This window comes from Ptychodera flava (assembly GCF_041260155.1).
Source record: "Ptychodera flava strain L36383 chromosome 3 unlocalized genomic scaffold, AS_Pfla_20210202 Scaffold_26__1_contigs__length_13983176_pilon, whole genome shotgun sequence".
NCBI lineage: Eukaryota > Metazoa > Hemichordata > Enteropneusta > Ptychoderidae > Ptychodera > Ptychodera flava.
The window spans coordinates 12,295,318-12,314,618 of NW_027248280.1; the positions used below are offsets into that span (position 1 = coordinate 12,295,318).

Below are 19,301 nucleotides of genomic sequence, written 5' to 3' on the forward strand. Positions count from 1 at the left end.
TGCAAGCTCTTGGCAAGAGCAGAAATCATTTTTGACGCTCCAGGCCAGAATTTCGATATACTGCTATGATATACTAGCAATAAATCACACCAAGCGACGGTATACTATCCGGTTTTGAACAGTTCACTTCATATTCTGCATTCGCTATCGGTCCTGAATATATGTCGTAAGCTGGTCAAAAACTTGTGGTATGCAGTCGCTGGTGTCGTTTATTGCTTACTGCACAGATACGTCGAAACAAACACTTTAACACTTAAATTGATGTGTAAAATGAGAATATAAATGAACACAAAGGTAGTTTTTTGAGTTGTTGCCTCCCTATACTCAACGAAAACGAAAAGCACATAGTGTATAATATGATTCACAGTAAGGTATAATTTTGAAACAAATGATTTAACTAATAAAAAATATACCAATGATGGATGGTTGGGTACAAGTCGAGTTGTCTGAAAGTGCCTTTTTGATAGTTTTAAAGCATAACATTATTTCAAAGATTTTTTTCCTTTAAAATTAAACGCAAAGAAACTGCATCGTCTAATTACAACTCTAATGGACAGTAAAATGCTCTCTGGACTTGCAGAGTGTATCTCCAGATTAATGTGCCACAACCGTCACTTTACGATAGACTGTCTTCGCAAATTACATCCAAATCGTTTTCTCTGGCGGAAAAACTAAGAAAAAAAGCAATGTTAGTGAGAAGAATATGCAGAAAATCCAATATACAGTTGACAAAATCTCAAATTACACGAACAGGTGCCAGTATTACATTTTGTTTGATCCGACAATGTGCTCTCAAATAAGTATATTGTCGTTCTAAAAACGCTGGACCTTAATTATGCTGAAACAAACTACCTTCAGTATAGTCCTCCTGCTGATTATGAGTCTGTTTCACATGTCAATATGCTCATGAAACTGTATCTGATCTTCATATTTTCGATATTTTTCTTCATTGTTCTTTTCCCGGTAGAGGCAGCCAAATAGTACAAACCTGAAATGAGAATTTGAAAAGGTAAGAATGATTTTGTAGGAGATATTTAAAAATGCGGTGACATAATAAACTTTATAAAATTGAAAGGGACTACGATTTAAGGATTAGGCAGGTATAAATGCTCGTATCGATGCATATATGTAACAAACTTTGATTTGTGCCTGTGTGCACGTTTTATGCATTTATGGGCGTTTTCATGCATGATCTTAAATGCATGCATGCGCACGTCAATGACGTCCAACCTTTTTATTAGTTAGTTGATTCGATAAAAAACGAAAGATCCTAATATATTTCTTACCCAATTGAAATGAATCATTTGTCGGTGGGATTACTTTCTCTTTAATATCCAAAGCTTTAAGCAGCAACTTCTCAGCTTTGTCGAGATCCCGATTGTCCTCTTGGATGAGATAGTTCCTTGCCAGGTTTGTGCAGCTGATGGCGATGTCAATGTGAACGTTGGTACCGTACTTACTATCCCAATACTTCTGTCGCATATCTAGACTTTTCGTAGATACTCAAAGGCTTTATCAAAGTCCTTTGTATCTTGGTAAAAGCGGCCGAGTTGATGGAGCGCTACAAGGAGAGTTAATGCCATGGCTTATGAAATGATGCCTTACAAGTCTGATAAATCATACAAAGTACTCACAGGACGAGAAATGATATTTTTGTCAATATTTGTCATGACAGCCCAATAGAAGCAGTGCAAGAGTATTTATCTTGGCTATGCTGGCTAAGAATATAACGCAGTGATTAATAATTCACGTCAGAATTTGTCTACCATACTTGGTTTAAGTACAGATTAATATGATCTAGCTTTAAACCAGTAACAGTAACTGAAACCAAAACGAAATTTAAAACGCTAACCATTAGTCTAATGGATGTGATTTTTAATTAATGATTTGGCATTCCGTATTTCCTTGGCCATTTGCATAATTTCCTGAAGGAGTATGACTGATGGGTAGCTGATGGATCATAACACTGGTTTTTGTGTACATCGGCAAGCTGCCTTGCAGTCAAAATTTAGCAGCATTCTTTAAACCAAGTGACATGTACTTACAATGCGCAATACAGTGCTGGCCATTGTTAGTATCATCTTTGTATGTTCCCTTTTAATCTCAAGGGTTTCCAGCAGCAATTTTCAATCTTCTGCCTCTTTTCCTTGTCTTGCATATACCTTGGATTGTTTTGTTGGGCTCTGCCTACGCCTTGCATGGCTGCAAGGCCGAAGAATAAACAAATGAGTTATAACAAGGAGACGTTTAGAATGAGTCTCCTTATCGAGTGTGGGTAAGTTCATATCTAAGAACTTTTTGAATATTTGAGACATTGCAAATTGATGGAATAGTAATAGTAATAGTAGGTTTACCGAAGGCGATTCTCATGTCAGTTGGATCACACAATCTCTTATACACATCGAGACATTCTTCAAAGCATTCCTCGGCCTCGGGAATCTCTCCAACTCAAAGTTGACCTTTCCCAAGAAACGCAACTCTGAAGGAAAAAAACATGAGAAATGAGTGTTAAGAGATGATTATAACTGAAATTTTTATTATAAATATTCCATTCAGGTAGGGACATACCAATGAGTAACGAAGTATCATCCAAATCTGTTCGTGTTCACGTAGACGTGCAAGAACGCACCCTTGTAGTATTTTCATTTACGTGAAGACTTGGGATTAGACTTCAATTCGAAAATTATATTCAAAAAGCGGTGTAAAGTGCTTGATTTCCAGACAAAAGGACAAGATTATTACTTTCTATATAAAGTCCTTTTTCTGTATATATTTATTGATATAATTAATTGCGCACAATAAATGAAAAAAAAGAAAACAATGCGTTACTTTATTGCAATTTTTAGTGTATGTATTTGAAATTAGAATAAAATGAATATAATAAGCCTGCTTATAACAGAAAAACCTTGGGTAGAGGTACTTCAGGACCATGCATCTAACTCAAAAGTTGTTTGTTTTAATTTTTGTTATTACTATAGTCATTTATCGGAGCAAAACATAACACATCTTAAAAAATATGGCAATTTATAGTTCATTTCAACAAGCCAATAACAATAACATAAAATTTTGTAAGAAATTACGTAAGATGAACATGAAATGTTATGACTACATGATACGATAATTAATGTGACTTTCGGCAATGCCAATCTACCTTTATGTCTTTCCGTAACTTCTGTTATAAAGGATGTATTTTGACATATTATGATGTCTTACAATTGACGTATTTCAACGCTAAGTGATTCTCACCTCTATGAACATTACTGAGAAAATAGCGACAAATTTAGAATAATATTGGAACAACGTACCATCGGCAAGTTCGCACTCTGGAATATTAGTTCTCCATCTGCTGAGTCTGACCATCAAACTGTATAAGAGTCGAGCATCCTTCGGGCGTCCAAGCCGTCTTAAGTACGTACCAACAGACGAGAATAGCCCCGCAGTATTATCGAGATCTCCGACTTCGTTCTTTTCAAGGGACTCAATTTCGTCCCAGAGCCAGGGTATGGATCGCTATTATCAAATGTCGGTCGTGAGTAGGTTCGTTGAAAAGAACTTCATAGTTGTCTGTGGCTTCCTGCTTCACCTTAGGGAACATACCTTCCAGTATACGCATGGCGTTATTGAGCGTGATGATTCTGTCCTTGAGGGTAAACGAATTTCAGGAATACAACCTGTTGGCACAAGATGGTAAACCGCAAATGTGCCAAGTCTTGCCAGTTCATTATCACCGTGTTCTTCTTCAGGAATGCCCAACAACCGTTGTAGCCAGAGAAACTTGCTTGAGTTTTTCTATGAGTTGATGAACTCTCTGACATATTTAATTTCACTCCAGAATCTCCACCGATATGCTGCACTTTCAGGAAATCCCTCAGAGCACCATGAAGCAGGTATTGTGCGCCATCTACCAGAAGTGCAATTTGTATTCGAGATGCAAAACAAGAACACAGAAGAATGAATTCTTTTGTAGCATCGTCTTCGGACAGCCTGTCATAGTTCAGTTTCCATGTCGTAAGGAAGTTCTCTCTACTGGGGTCAAGCATCAAGGCGAAGAAATTCGCGTCAGTGTCTCTCTGAGCTTTAAGGAAGGATACAATATCACTTTCAGCCATGAGGATCGGAGCCTTTTCAAGTTCATCTCTTGTGAACTCTTCAACTTGAGAGTGTTAGATTGTACGACCTCTCGAACCGGGAAGCATAATCCGGATTTAGACCGCTTGCTTTCAGCCAGGCGAGCCAGCGGATCAGTTTGAGCAGCGTGTTTGAAAATATCGAGGCGGCATGTCTCATATAATTTTCTGTACTGAGTGAAAGTTATGTTGTATTGAGTGATGTATCTGCTTGCTTGTCTTAGTGCCAGAGGTAGGCCACCCAAACCACCAACATCACCGAGCCAGACGAGCGCTTCGTATTCGCCTCTATTTGAACGTTCAATATGTTCTAACTCCCGTTCAGCATCTTCTAGGGAAACACTTTCATCATTACCAAACATCTTTTCTCGCAGTAGATAGATTGCCGAGTCCCTACCACTCATGAGGTTGACTTCCATTAAACGGCTGCTCCTATACCAACTATCCCAGCCTATGCTAACTCTGGATGTTATCAAGATGTGACCATCATGAAATGGTTGCGTACTAGGAAAAACCGCTGCGATGAGTGCGACATCATCGGCATCATCGATAACCAGAAGCCAGTCCTTATTATTGTGCAACCACTGCCAGAGCCAACCGTCGTATGTTACCAGGTGTAACATTATCACTAGGTAAGCGACCGTTCACCGTCTGGATTAAATGTAATTAGAGCTAATTAAGAGCTCACAATCGTGGCTGGTTGAGCGCTTGTCATAAATGTTTATCAAGTCTATTTTAGATACAAGTTTTAGAGCGACATCAAGGTACTAAAAATAAATATCATATTTCCAGGAACTAGTTTTTGTTCTCGTAATATAAATGCATTAAAGTCCACTGAGTTTCGTACATATCAGATAAAAGAAGCGACGACGAAAAATGTTTCAAATTAATTATTATCTATTATCATGTAATGTACAACAAGACACTCTTGTCAACGGAAAAATATAATTAACGTTATGGTTCAATTCATCGACCCATTATTTCAATGACAAAGTATTTATCCCTTTTGCCGAAAGTACAACAGGCATGTGTAAAATCGAAATATAAACAATGTCGAGTACTGAGTGATAGGCAGACATAAAGTAACATTACATTTCAAAACCCTAAAGAAGTGCTGTTGATAAAAGTTTACATATTTCAACTTATATTTATCATTAATTACCTGTAACACAATAGCATCGAATTGCAGTATGGTATTTACATAATAATTTGACGTAAAAGAAAGGATTCACCAATCAGTGGGCATTGTAAAAGGAAACATTCCTTAAACGCATAGACGTACATGTTTACACACATATACAGTGGTGAAAGAGTTTTGACAATTGACAGATGAAGTTAGTAGTGAGATAATTATCAAACCACGACGTACCATAAGCAATTTCTTCAAACCCAAATCAACTGACAAGTTAGACTTCCCACTAATGTAGAAAACACCCTCAGTATACTTTTTCCATCCTTGATATATATAATGCGTTGCTGTTTCTGTTTTTCCACATCCGCCGAGACCATGTAAAATCTTAAGGAAAGTGTTAAGTAAAATTACAGATTATGATTCCTGTATAAACATTAGTAAGGGTAACCAAATATCTAGATTAATATTCTCTCTCCACTCTGTCTTTCTGTCTGTCTGTCTGTCTGTCTGTCTGTCTGTCTGTCTGTCCGTTTGTTCGCTCTCTTCGCGCGCGCCATGCGATGTTATACTGCTCTTTGACAATGGCTACCGTAGAAAAGTAGCTTGATGTATTATTACCATATTACCAGAACTAAAAGAAAACTCATATAGTCGATAGGTCTAGAAATCAGAAAACCTTGGTAGCTTACAAACATTCTTTTCTGTCCACATAGATACATCGCTGCTCTCTTAATCAGTGTGTATTGATCAACACTCTCAAACTAAGTGTATTACATCCTAACTTGTAATTCGGTAAATGACATAATATAGGAGGAGACGTAGATGAATGTTGTGTAGCCACGACTAACAGTCATCGGATTGTTAACGGCTATCTCCAACAATTATGTCATAGCGTTGACTGACCTGTACAAGCACTTCTTCCCGTTTCTGAACGGTGACGACGATGCTCCTTGTACTGGCTACGTATCTTTGCCAAAACACTCCTTATGCTCTTTACCACTGAAAACTCTGACAGGCTGTCGCAAGTCCACCGGAAAACCTAGAGAGGTGTGGCAGAGTAAAATATTGCTCTTACATTAAAACGAAAGCAATATTCTACACTATCATAACAAATGTTACACAAACTTATAATATTCATAATTCGATGTGATTGTTTGTTCATTACTTGATTTCGTTAACCTAACAATATTCCCGACGTATTGCTATTCCTGCACTGACATGCTTATACTTTGAGACTCACACCATCTGACACTCAACATCATAGATCTGAAACGTGTTGCTCTGTTAATAGGCACCCAGCATTCATAGCCTATATACACCATACAAGATTTTCCACTTAAACTTACCTCTCAATGGCTTTCTTGATAGGTCAATACGTTCCAAAGTAATGCACAGAGCGCGATTAGGAAAATGCCGCCCTTGACAACTTGTACTTCTTTAAGGTTGGGAAGTTGTTGTGCCATTAATGATGATACCATCACAGCTAAACTCATTACGAGCCCCCAATCCTCAATGGTCTCCAAAGCACTCGTCCCTTGTTAAGTAAAATCTTCCAGGAAAGGGCAAAATGGTCGCAACGGGTCCAGGTATCCATGATCCTCAGACAATGTACGTATTGTCTCAGGTCTGGGCTCCACGGTATCTTGGGTGTGGTGGCTTTCACACTCTTGCATTGCAAGTGTGCTGATTATTTCTCTGACTGCTTCCCCTGTCCCTTGCCATGAGGAAGGAACGCTTTGTTTTCTGCCTGTCAAGCGTAAATGTACAGACAAAGGTTTTTCTCTAACAGGTCTTAGATTTTTATATGAATTATTACCTTAATTTACATACAATTGCACATGATATGTCTGACAAAGATGTGATGGGGAAAGGGGTAAAGACGGTTAAGAATGATTATGGCATTTAACGTGTCATTGATGATAATCAAAAGGAAAACATAATTGTTTTTGAGTACGTAATTTATAATACAGATGACGTATAAGTTAGTACAATACCACTGTCATTTTACAGACTAACGAGTCGGAAGATTTCATTACAATCAACCTACCCGACAAGAAGGCATCAGCTGCAGTGTGCAGACCAACACGACGCAAAGCGTTTGCAAACCAATAATCATTTGCTTTATCACCATTCCTTAGAATCCACTTCCACACGATCTGATATTTGACTTCGTTGTAACCTCTATCCTTACAGTCGAACTCGATAGTCTCCAGCTCACTCTCGCTGCGAAGGAGATGCCGACCGAATTCTTTGATATTGTTAGAAGATAAGTTCTTGGTAGCAACTATGTATTTGTCTGGCACTGAAGAACATTCTTGCAACGACCCTGCGGTGAACCCAAGAACAAATGTCAGTGAGTGTAAGTAATGAATTGGTTATAGTAGCAGCTATAACCACTTTTCAGGAACGAATTTATTTTCAGGTTGTCATATATTTCTAACATTGTTGACATCTTTGTAGAAGAGAAGCAGAAACCTAAAAGCGTGTACTACACTGATTAAGCGAGTGGGATATAAATCTTATTAAGCTATGTGACCCAAGAGACAGTACTGACAAAAAGATACGGTTATACAATATCATGTACATTTGTAAGCAGTCATTGAAATCACGCTGAGCATTTTGAATGTACAAAGGCTGAAACAAACAATATCCTGAGGAAGACGTTCACAAAGTTCGGCTAGGATGCTATTGGGAATGATTGTGCAATGTCAGTATAGTAACAAGCTCACGTGACAACAATGAATATTGCAAGAGAGCTACGATAATTTAACAGACTCTGTATGTCGTACATCTTGTCAGTGTATATACATTAACTATTGAAAGTGCGTCTAGAATGCGTTAAACATGTTCAATAATGAATGAGGTTAAAAGATAGACGGTTTTAGGAATGAAAAAGGCTTTAAACAGCTTCCCGATTCTGGTCTGAATATCCATTTTATTTCGGACACCCATCTGGTTTTATAACTTTTACTGTGTATTCTATCACTCCCTATTATATGCTGTAATATATGCAAAAATAATTATTTGATGCTTTCACTTTTGAAATAAATTTAGTTTTAAATAGCGCTCATGACCACGTAAATGGCCATTATTGGCTCACTAGGCGCATTAACAGCCATTATCTGTTCACTGTTTACAAATCTGACCAGTATCAATTTACCTATTACATAACTAGCCAGTTTTGTTCACCCTTGCCAGAATTTTCGTCAGTGCATTTCTCAACATCATATTAATGGCCATAGGCTGCACATTTTTTTACCTCTAGCAATATTGCCATTAATATTATGAACTTGACCTCTACCAATATTTTTGACAAGATGATTTTCACATTTTTAACTCAGAATATCTCTAACTAAAAACGCATAGATGACATAAAATGTACACAAGAACCGTTATTTAATAAAATTGAACGTTAATTTTGTGAAACGAAATCACAATTCAGTCTCTCGTCATGGGTTACTCAAGACTTACATTTAGGGCCACTGATCAAAATAACTATTTGGGTGGATAACACATATTTTATAGGAGTGATTGAACTCAGTGCCTTGCATAGATAAACTGGCGGATATTTTTCTCTTTTGACTCCCACTATAACTTTACTGCTGGTACAAATGAATGTGCTGACAGTACCATATTTATTAGTTGCATTTCTTTCAAGAATATATCACTTGTCACCATTGTCAAAATGCTAATTCCGTAATAAGATTTGCTCGGAAACATGTGCTTATTTGATGCCTTCGTGTTGATGTAATTACATGTGACTGTAGTAAATAGAGCTATGTTCTCGTAGTCAATGCAAAAATTCGTAGTGCTGTAGCCAAGAAAACATTCACACACATATTTATATGGCGATTCAATTTTATTTTTTTATTTTCTATCAAAAAATGAAATTGCACAGTGTACATCTCATGTAACGGTTACTACAATTGCACCTGCAAAACACCTTTCTTTTCACCTAAGGTTTCCTCGTATGGTTGATCATTATGGACACTAACCAAACCAGATATAAACTGAAAATGCTCACGTCTTTCATTATATATTGCAGTTTGTGTACATTTACATTTATGCCATATGTTTGCAACTTCATCGAAAGTGTTCATGATCAACATCATCAACAATGTAACCACATCATCATCAGATATGCAAATTATAAATTACCTGACATGGAAATGCGAAATGACATTCAATATTGTTTTACCCGGTATCACAAATGTACATAGCATGTTTCACCAATTTTTATCAAGTAAATCCTGGAATATATCCTAATTAGGAAAATTCATTAAATATGCAAATTGGGAATCGGCTGAAAGAAATGCTACATGACTTTGAATAATGTAATCATAACGTCTTTAATGTGCATAGCGAGTTTCGTCATCTTCGTCGAGTCAATCAAGATATATATCCTTAATTAGGAATGATCATTAAATATGCAAATTAGAAATTTTTTGACGTAAACTGTTTAACGACTTTCAATAATGTTATACCATATTATCTTCAATGTACATAGCAAGTTTCATCAACGTTGGTGCAGTAAATTCATATAAATATTCCTAATTAGGGAAATTCATTGAATATGCAAATTTGGAGCTGGCCGAAATAAAAATGCTTAATGACATTGAATATTGGTGTAACATAATATCTTCTATGTACATAGCAAGTTTTGTCAACTTTGGTCAAGTCAATCCAGATAATAATCCTAATTAGCAAAGTTCATTAAATATGCAAAGTAGGAATTGCCTGAAGTAAAAATGCTTAATAACTTCCAATAATATTAAATCATAGTATCTTCATTGTAAACACCAAGTTTCGTCAACTTTGGTCAAGTCAATTCAGATAAATATCCCTAATGTAATTCATTAAATATGCAAATTAGGAAGTATCATTTAATGTCATCCCTTAATACCTTTCACAGCTGATATATGTTGATGTGATCAACATTTGTAGCAAATCTCATCAAATTGTGTGCAGTCGTTCTCAATGTATATCCGTTTTTTCTAAATCATTAATTATGCAAATGAGCAAAAAAGTATGCAAGCCACACCCACCAAAAACTAATCAGTTCTTGCCATTTACTAACTAAATTAATCTACCAGATTTGATGTTGATCTGATCAGCCGATTTTGAGATATCAGACCAACAGACAAACAGACAAACAGACACACGGACACACAGACAGACAGACAGAAAGACAGACAGACAGACATCGCTACGACATATGCCCACGTGTGTGAACACGTGAGCAAAAAACTGAAATGAATTTTCATAGCGTATACATTGCTTACTTTGCATATTTAGCGTTGTCTTTCATGGACAATAACGTATTTGTTTGTGTGATTGCATTTTGATATTTTGGCAGCAAAATTGCGCTTTGAAATTAAATTGCCAAGAACTCCTAGATACACGTTAAATTTACCTATATTTCGAACAAACGCCATAACTGACCAGCTGCATCACACTACCTTCAAAAAATACCTTGGCAAATAAATTGCCCATGAACAGCAACGTGACAAAACAAAGATCCCTCTACTACCCTTCTCCGGAGTCATTGTCCAAGAATGCCAAATAGGTGTACCTCTGCCGTATTATTTATCCCGAATACGGTCTCTTTCATACGTACCCCTCGACTGTATTTACAATGTGGCTACATAAGACTATATAAGACCGAAGTAGTTCTGACGCCAACATAGCGTTAAAATACCGTTAAGAGTGAACTGCAGCTTTGATTATCGGGTCCATCTAATGACTTATAGGGTGATAATATGGCCGATGAATCAACCTTGTAAGACCTTCTTTACTTTCACCAAGTGAAACCATCACCCTAAATATGTAATGCGCAATCTAAAAATCAATTGTTTCGAGAGATGCGGTGTTTTGTCATTCGTCAGAGATTTTAATTTTTTGCCCTGCAATGTATTTGTTATACTTTAGAAAAAGTGAATTGCCTGTTCCAATACTCATTTTCTAACCTATGTAAAAGAAGTTTTGCTAGCAGTAAAACCCTTAAACCAATACGGCAATATTTTCACTTATTAAAACCTAATCTGTTTTAACTAATTCTAACCTTAATAGGCTGTAGATTTTAATCGTTCGACGTTGACAACGACTAAATAAATATAATTTTTTGTATTCGTAAGCGACGTGTCGGCGGTAGGATTGACCCAAATGTCACTTTATATGCCTTTCTTTTGAACGCTACTTGTTTCGATAATGACAACATCACAGGTAATAATGGCCGATAAACCGATTGGCAATAAACAAAATAATGATTACATTCAAAATCAATTCAAAAGCTTTTGTGTAACAAAAGATTTAAGCAATAACCCCCGCCGCAGTAGGGTATACACGAGACTTTGGTATTATGCGCGACGATAGGCGAGTGCTGTACGGAGCGAATGTACCAAAATCGAGTGTATACCCGACTGCGAAGGGGGTTATTGCTATTATATTATATCAACTTGCGTGTATTTGTTGTCTTACCTGGGTATTTTCATCATCTAAACGCCAAATGCAGAAAACCGACGTCTGAGAGATCGAACGGCGGAAATTCTGCGCCGAGACCGAGCATTTTATAAGTTGGGCTACGTCAGGCACACAGTATCCTAAGATACATACCCATTACGTTCATATCGACATTGCATTTTATTCGCATGCAACACGAACACTATACTGTCAAAAAATACTGCTGCGTCACACAAAAAATGGGTCGAATTCTTACGGCATACCGTCGCGACATTCAGAGGTGGCACAGTGAAGTTACAGGATCTATTTTGATGGATAATTTGGACGTTAATTGTACCAGAAAACAAGCAGTTTTGAAATAATCCAGACTTGCGATGACTGCAACTGTGATGAACAGTTGTGCAGAGTGTGTTGCCCGATGCAGGGAGAGCTGGACGCTGACACTGCTCGTTGCATTTGATGTCAAATTTCGTCGCAGTCGCCAGGAGTCATCCCATTGTTATTTTGAACTTCTTGGTCTACATCGTTAGGACATCCCGGTCAGCCCAAACTTTGGTAAAGAATATCTGACATACCGTTACTGTGAGGAAGTGTCAATTTATTTGTGTATGAACGAATACTATCTTCATTTTAAAGAGCGGTACTGGGATATATCGCGTCTCGACTCCCGCAAAGTGCACGGTGCGCTGTCGCCCTAATATTTGTGTGCATCATACCCCAAACGTGCTGCTTCAGAGATGTCTTTCATCATCGATCCCAACTTATCTACACCAAGAGGTGAGTTACAGACCCACAATTTATCTGTGTATCAAAATTCGGTCTTCAGTCTTTGAAATAAAGTGGACTGTTTCGGTCTTTTTCGAGGGTCTATTGTTTAGATAGGTACGTTGAAAATGCACAGACCGGGCAATTTTCGAAAATGCTGGTTTAGGGGCCCGTTTTAGCACTGCTATCAGTGCTAAAACAGTATTTTAGCATCGGTGGAATGAGCTCTCGTCCAATCAGAATGGCGCATGGTAGCATGATATAATATAATTTGCATTTGACTTCAACCACTACAACTGTATTTTAACTGCAAATATGGCACATAAATTATTCCATTATGAACATACGGGTCGCTGCGAAAACTCCGCAAAATAATGCTTTAACAGTATATTTGACATAGAAAATATCCAAACCTGTTACGTGACAAAACACACTATCCCTCTGCTCGCCAGTCTGGATTTTTGTTACAAATTACCAGATTGGGTACCTTATTTGTGCCTTTGGTATGTAAATACTCGAGAAAAACGTGTCAAAACACACGGTCCCTGTGAACTCTAACTATACCTATGACATATGGAGTATTCACACAGAGAAACACGATTAAAACACACGGTGCCTCTTTATTTCTGAATCGTTGTCAAACAATTACTGCCTTACGAGTGAACTTTTATTTCCATATTTAGCATGTAAATTCCCCTACAGAGAAACATGACAGCCTATACAGGCGCTCCAATACACCCCTCTAGACTTTTGTCACACAGTGGTTGTATATTCATTTGCTCTATCAGTCGCGACGCAGCTCCGCGATTTGGCGGTTAATTTGAACTGCGCACTTTTTCTGCGCAGGTTGCCAGGATTGCTCATGGCGGATTGAGCTGTACGATTATATAAGTGGTATGAGTTAGGAATCGTTGGAATTCTCGAACATCTGTTAATCTGTCTGTCTAATTCAGGAAGTATGTATTAAAGGAAGACGTTGCCTTTGTGTGGACGATTGCATGATATTTGTACATACGACATCGACCTATTTTATATGTCTTCGAATGTAATACGTTGATTTCCAACTACTCGTTACGTACCGATTCTTTTCGAAATTGGCAAAACCGTCCTAGACAGCGATTTACCTAACCATTAACAGAAATGTCTTTTATCATCCTTATGCTACGAAAACTGAGGAATATGGGACCGGTACATCCATTAAGACTTGTAAAATTTTGCAGTAAAACTCTGCCTGTACGGTGACTGGTTTCACCTATAGAGCTGCAGGGCGTGTGGACGGAAATGTTGGGCGACAGTTGATTTAGCGCCAGCGCTCCGTTTTCCATATCGGCGATTGTTCCTCTTTAGGCCCACTAAATTCCAAAATTTTCTTGCCAGACCCGGGTTCGGACCTTAGGGACTGGACATAAATTACAGGGGGGGTGGGCCGGTGTTTTTCGAAAAACCGCTGCGTAAAAATAGTGACCCTTCAAAAGTTCATGCACAAAAATTAGTGACCCTCCCCCTTATCCGTGCATGAAAATAAGTGACCCTCCCCTGTTACTCAATACCCCCCAAAAAAACCCGCAATGTGTTAAAGACCCCCTTCTGACTTGCTATACTTTTTAAGTCGCCCTCTCGAAAGGAAGGCAAAATGTGGCCGATATAACGCGTTGTCCAAAAATATCAAATCATATGTGTGTTATTCATGTAAATGTACTTTGCTTGATGTGGCAGGTAAAAAGTGCATGCCTGTACAAAAATGTAATTTTTAGATTTTATCGATAATGTTGATTCACTATACATGTAGTCGACTATAAGAAAACTACGAACGTGTATTTTCCAGTATAAAACTAGCTATATCTGTTCATATACAGATGTTTAATAACTGATATAGATATACTTGATTAGCATGGGTTGTTTACAAGTGCACATGTGAACAAGATATTTGATTTTGGAATTTCTGTCAAAATGTTGATCCACTATACATGGGAGTCTATGACAAAACTATACATGGGAGTCTATGACAAAACTGTCAAAAAATTTTCAGAATTAAAATTTGCACTATTTGTGCATATATGGACCCTGAATAATTGACATAATTGTGCTTGATTAGAAGAGGGTGGTAAAATGTGCATCTGTGTACAATAACTTTGTTTTTGGAATTTCGCATAAAATGTTGATCCACTATACATGGGAGTCTATGACAAAACTGTAAAAAAATTTTTTCAGAATTAAAAATATGCACTATTTGTGTATATATGACCCTGAATAATTGACATAATTGTGCTTGATTAGAAGAGGGTGGTAACACGTGCATCTGTGTACAATAACTTTGTTTTTGGAATTTCGCATGAAATGTGGATCCATTATACATTGTAGTCTATGAAGAAACTATGAATAATTTTTTTTAAATACAAAACTTGGCAAATCTGTGATTTATGTATGCTTGATTATTGATATTTATGTTCTTGATTAGACTAGAGTGGTTACAAGTCCATGTGTGTGCAAGAAATTTGATTTTGGAATTTCACCGAAATGTTGATTCACTATACATGGCAGTCTATGGTGAAACCCTATGAATAATTTTTTTCCAATACAAAATAGGTAAATCTGTGCATTTATGTACACTCAATTATTGGTACTAATGTTCATGATTAGACTAGAGTGGTTTCAAGTCAATGGTTGTGCAAGAAATTTGATTTTGGCATATCACTTAAATGTCGATTTACTATACATGGCAGTCTATGATGAAACTATGAATAATTTTTTTCCAATACAAAAATAGGAAAATCTGTGCATTTATGTACACTTGATTATTGGTATTAATGTTCATGATTAGACTAGAGTAGTTTCAAGTCAATGGGTGTGCAAGAAATTTGATTTTGGAATTTCACTGAAATGTCCATTCACTATACATAGCAGTCTATGATGAAACTATGAATAATTTTTTTCCAATACAAAACTTGGTAAACCTGTGCATTTATGTACACCTAATTATTAGTATTAATGTTCATGATTAGACTAGAGTGGTTCAAGTCCATGGTTGTGCAAGAAATTTGATTTTGGAATTTCACCAAAATGTTGATTCACTATACATTGTAGGCTATGAGGAAACTACAAATAACTCATAGGTTATCTGATCCTAAATTGTTATTCAAAAGTTGTTCGACCTGAAGCTTCCAGTTGTTATTGATGACACTATGCACTATTCTGAACAGTTTGTATTCTGTCAATGTCCTCAAAAAATTAAAAAATGTACATACAGCGACATGAACGTTTGACACCGACCTATACCCAATGTATTGTCAATGGAAGAATGATGTCAAATAGTAATCTCCCAAATTGTTATTGAAGAGTCATTATAGGGGACAGTTATGCACAATAGTGTTGAATAAGTAGAAATCATGACAACTTAAATCAATGTGGCTGCTTGGATCATCAATACATTGTTTATTATACCTGAAATTTGCGCCCGAAGGGCGCGCCGAAAATGGTAATGGCAGAAAATGAAAGTGCCAGGAGGTATTTTTTCTTTTTTCAGTATTCCATAACGTGCACATGCAATTTCAGCTTTGATGCATGAAAAAGGTGACCCTCCCCCATAGGCTTGCACAAAATTTTATGACCCTTCAAAAATGCTTGCGCGAAAAATGGCGACCCACCCCCAAAAAACACCGGCCCACCCCCCCCTGTAATTTGTGTCCTTCCCTTATTTCGCACCTACTCGCCAAAGGATGTCCGATGTTTGTTATTTTCGCTGATAAAACTCTATTTCGATTGACATGTGGTAGTGTCTGCCGTGTTCAGCTGAGTTGCCACGTCCATGCTCATATTGTCTTTTTTATGAGCCACAAAGGTGAAAAAATCTTGTAATTGTTAGATTCAGATCATAAAGCAGATCATAAAGCAGCACGATTTTCAAAAATAGTGTGCGACCTTCATCTGAGTTTGTCCAGCTCAAATCCGAAGTAAGGTATGTTTGATCTTTGACCATTGAGGGCGCTTCTTGGCTGCATCGGTAGGTGAACTGAGTGCGGGAACTGTTTTGACGAATTGGCATAGCCGTCCTAGAAAAAGAATGCGGTAAGGAAGTGGATTATTTGGTCAAAACATAATCTGTTATGGTTCAGTGCATTTTCGACTCTGGACACAAACGTTTTGCTGCTTTTTACTGTCGATGAATAGATTATATCGCATCGATACAATCGCCAGTTGTCTCCCATGCCTGCCGATTTTGGGGGTTCTTGATGAGGTAACTATTGATTTGACCAATGTAGTTATTAATAATGTTCTGTTTTCGGACTGTGTTGATTTAGAACGCGAAATGAAATCATTTAAGGTGAAAAATTCCACGACAAACGAGGACATGTTGAGTGCGAAAATGTCCGCCATATATTTGAACTAAATGTATGCAGACCCCCCCCCCCCCCCCCCCCCCCCCACGAACGGCAAATGGATTATATTGTTCTCGCGGAGCTGCATCGCGACTGTATCGCTCAGTTCAATGCAGTGCTTCTTTGCGACAAAAAACACGTCAGCGCGCCAAACCACAAAAATCCTTAAAGTAGTTCACGCCCTGAATTAAAATGTCAATCATAAGTCTGGGGCCTAAAACTGACCGCTATTTCCCGTCAACAGATTATAATTGAAACAATCATTTTATTTCATAAGGATTGAACTTCCATTCTGCTTTACACTACGTTTTAAATCACTGAACACTTGAGTGTACATAGCTCCCACTCACTCCAGTAGACCTAGTTACCGTATCTTCATCGTAGGAATGACAGGTGGTAACTGGGCGGAGAAATATGCCTTGTTCAACCTTTGTTCTAGCCTTGATAAGGCAGCCTACGGCGCTTCAATATATAATCTCTCTATACATGTCAGTAAAAAACTTCTCATTTGCTCATTATCATAAATTTATTCGCCGTATCTCTAAGTACGTACTGATTGTGAAGATATGGTCGATGAGTCTACATTGTTTTGCCTATCTTGAAAGTCGCCCTCTGAAGCTATTGGTCTCCAAAAGTAATGTTAAGTCTACACCCTAGAATTTTCCGTAACCGAGTACCCTTTTTTCCTATTGCCTTTGGTTTATTGACATTAACCACGAATGTCGATATCATATCGCGGTCAACCATCAGGGTTTAGCTTTTGACTGGCGTTTTTCAATGCTGACTTTACAAGTGTAGACGGCGGAGCTGTTTGTATCCGCCCACCCTTTAGGTGGTGCTTCAACGTCCGCCTACCTACAAGTATTCTCGAACCAATCAGAAACACATACACGGATAAATGCTGTAACCGATACCGCAATATGTTCAGTATTTATAAAAACCTAATCTGTCTATTGGTTTTACAACTTAATTAATTTTAAATATTAATCACTCCATGTTGACACAGACTGGTGCAAAAGCTGAACATCTTCTGAGAGACAAGTCGCATGTGAGATTAACCACAAAGTCACCCGATACAGCTTATTGCTTGAAGTTCTCAAAACTCATCTCGGGACCATATGCAGTTTGTTACTACACGGTCCCTCCGAAAGCTACTTAAATTAGTATTATTGAGTATCAAAACAAAGACGATGACACATCACACGGAGGGGCAAATGAATTTACTCTTAAGAAGGAGAGGTTAACTGTATATTTTAAACATAAATAATTCTTATGGAGAAATGTGACATAAGATATGTCTACTCTAATAAGCTCAGTAATCTCTGAATATTGTTAAATATTGAAAATTTGTATACCCTACGTGAATATTAGGCATGTGAATTCTTTCAGCAGAGATACGTGACAAAATACACTGTCCCTGTAATGCGATCGTCGTCAAACGTTGCCGTGATACTTTTTATTGACCCTATTTCCATCTGAATTCATCATGCACACTGTAAAGTTCAGTATAGTCCGAAGTTTCGAAGTATAATATGTCCTGTGAGAAAAATTGTGTTAACCTGGAATGTCATCCGCGGTTGTGCAATGAGTTTAGATAAAACAATATTACGGCCGTACAAAACAGTAAAATACCTGTACGTAAAACTACAAATAGCAAAGTATTTGAAAAAATGCGCCAAGTAACTATAATTAAATATCGACAATTTCACTGACCCGGCGTGCTACGGCACAAGGATAGTCATTGTATAGTATCGTCTGGTATCGATATTGGAGTCAGGAAATCGTCGATAAATATTGAGTACAATAGGCGATTTCACTGACCTAACGTGCCAAGGCACAAGGCAGTTATTCTAGTATTATCCAGTATTGATCGGCGATTTCACTTACGCGGCGTGCCACGGCACAAAGCAATTTATTCTAGTAACCCCGAAATTGTCGATATGTTATACTTTGATACTACAGTAGATAGTAAATATCCGATTTTTAAAAATTGTGCAAAGTCGCACCGTCATGAACAAGTCATCGTTGATGACACAGTCCCCACTTGTTAATGGATGCTTTGATTACAGGTCCTCAGAGAGGATAGAGTCCTCTTCATTAGTCTGTGATAAAAATACTTTTGAATAAATTCGCTTGATACATGTCTGAGTTGTAGTTCAGGACATGAAAAAATCGTAATAAAATGGCCACATGGTTGCCATATTGGATCGCATTACAAAACATTCAATGCGCATATTTATGACATAGGTCAATGTCCTTGTACAACTTTGATTAAAATCGGTTGAAATATGCCTGAGTTATGGCTTTGTACATAAAAAAATCATAACAAAATGGCCGCACAGCAGCCATATTGGATCGTATCACAAAACAAATTAAGATGCATATGTATGACATTGGTCAATCTCCTTGTACCAACTTTGAATAAATTTGCTTGATACACGT

The 19,301-nt window shown here is 37.5% G+C and overlaps 1 protein-coding gene and 1 long non-coding RNA gene across 2 annotated transcripts in view; both read right to left on the bottom strand.

The window, feature by feature from the left end:
* Positions 1–2,134: 2,134 nt before the first annotated feature.
* Positions 2,135–3,444, bottom strand: LOC139126102 (uncharacterized). The gene is made up of 3 exons (XR_011550469.1): positions 3,306–3,444; positions 2,355–2,479; positions 2,135–2,202 (listed from the first exon to the last, which is right to left on the bottom strand). It is a non-coding gene; the product is annotated as an uncharacterized lncRNA (long non-coding RNA).
* Positions 3,445–6,797: 3,353 nt separating this feature from the next.
* Positions 6,798–19,301, bottom strand: part of LOC139125968 (uncharacterized) — a 58,792-nt gene continuing 46,288 nt past the window's right edge. Inside the window, exons 7-8 of the mRNA XM_070692042.1 lie at positions 7,307–7,585; positions 6,798–7,006 (exon numbers count right to left, since the gene is read on the bottom strand). Coding sequence (XP_070548143.1) covers positions 6,798–7,006; positions 7,307–7,585 — 488 coding nt within the window. The remainder of the gene's footprint in view (positions 7,007–7,306; positions 7,586–19,301) is intronic.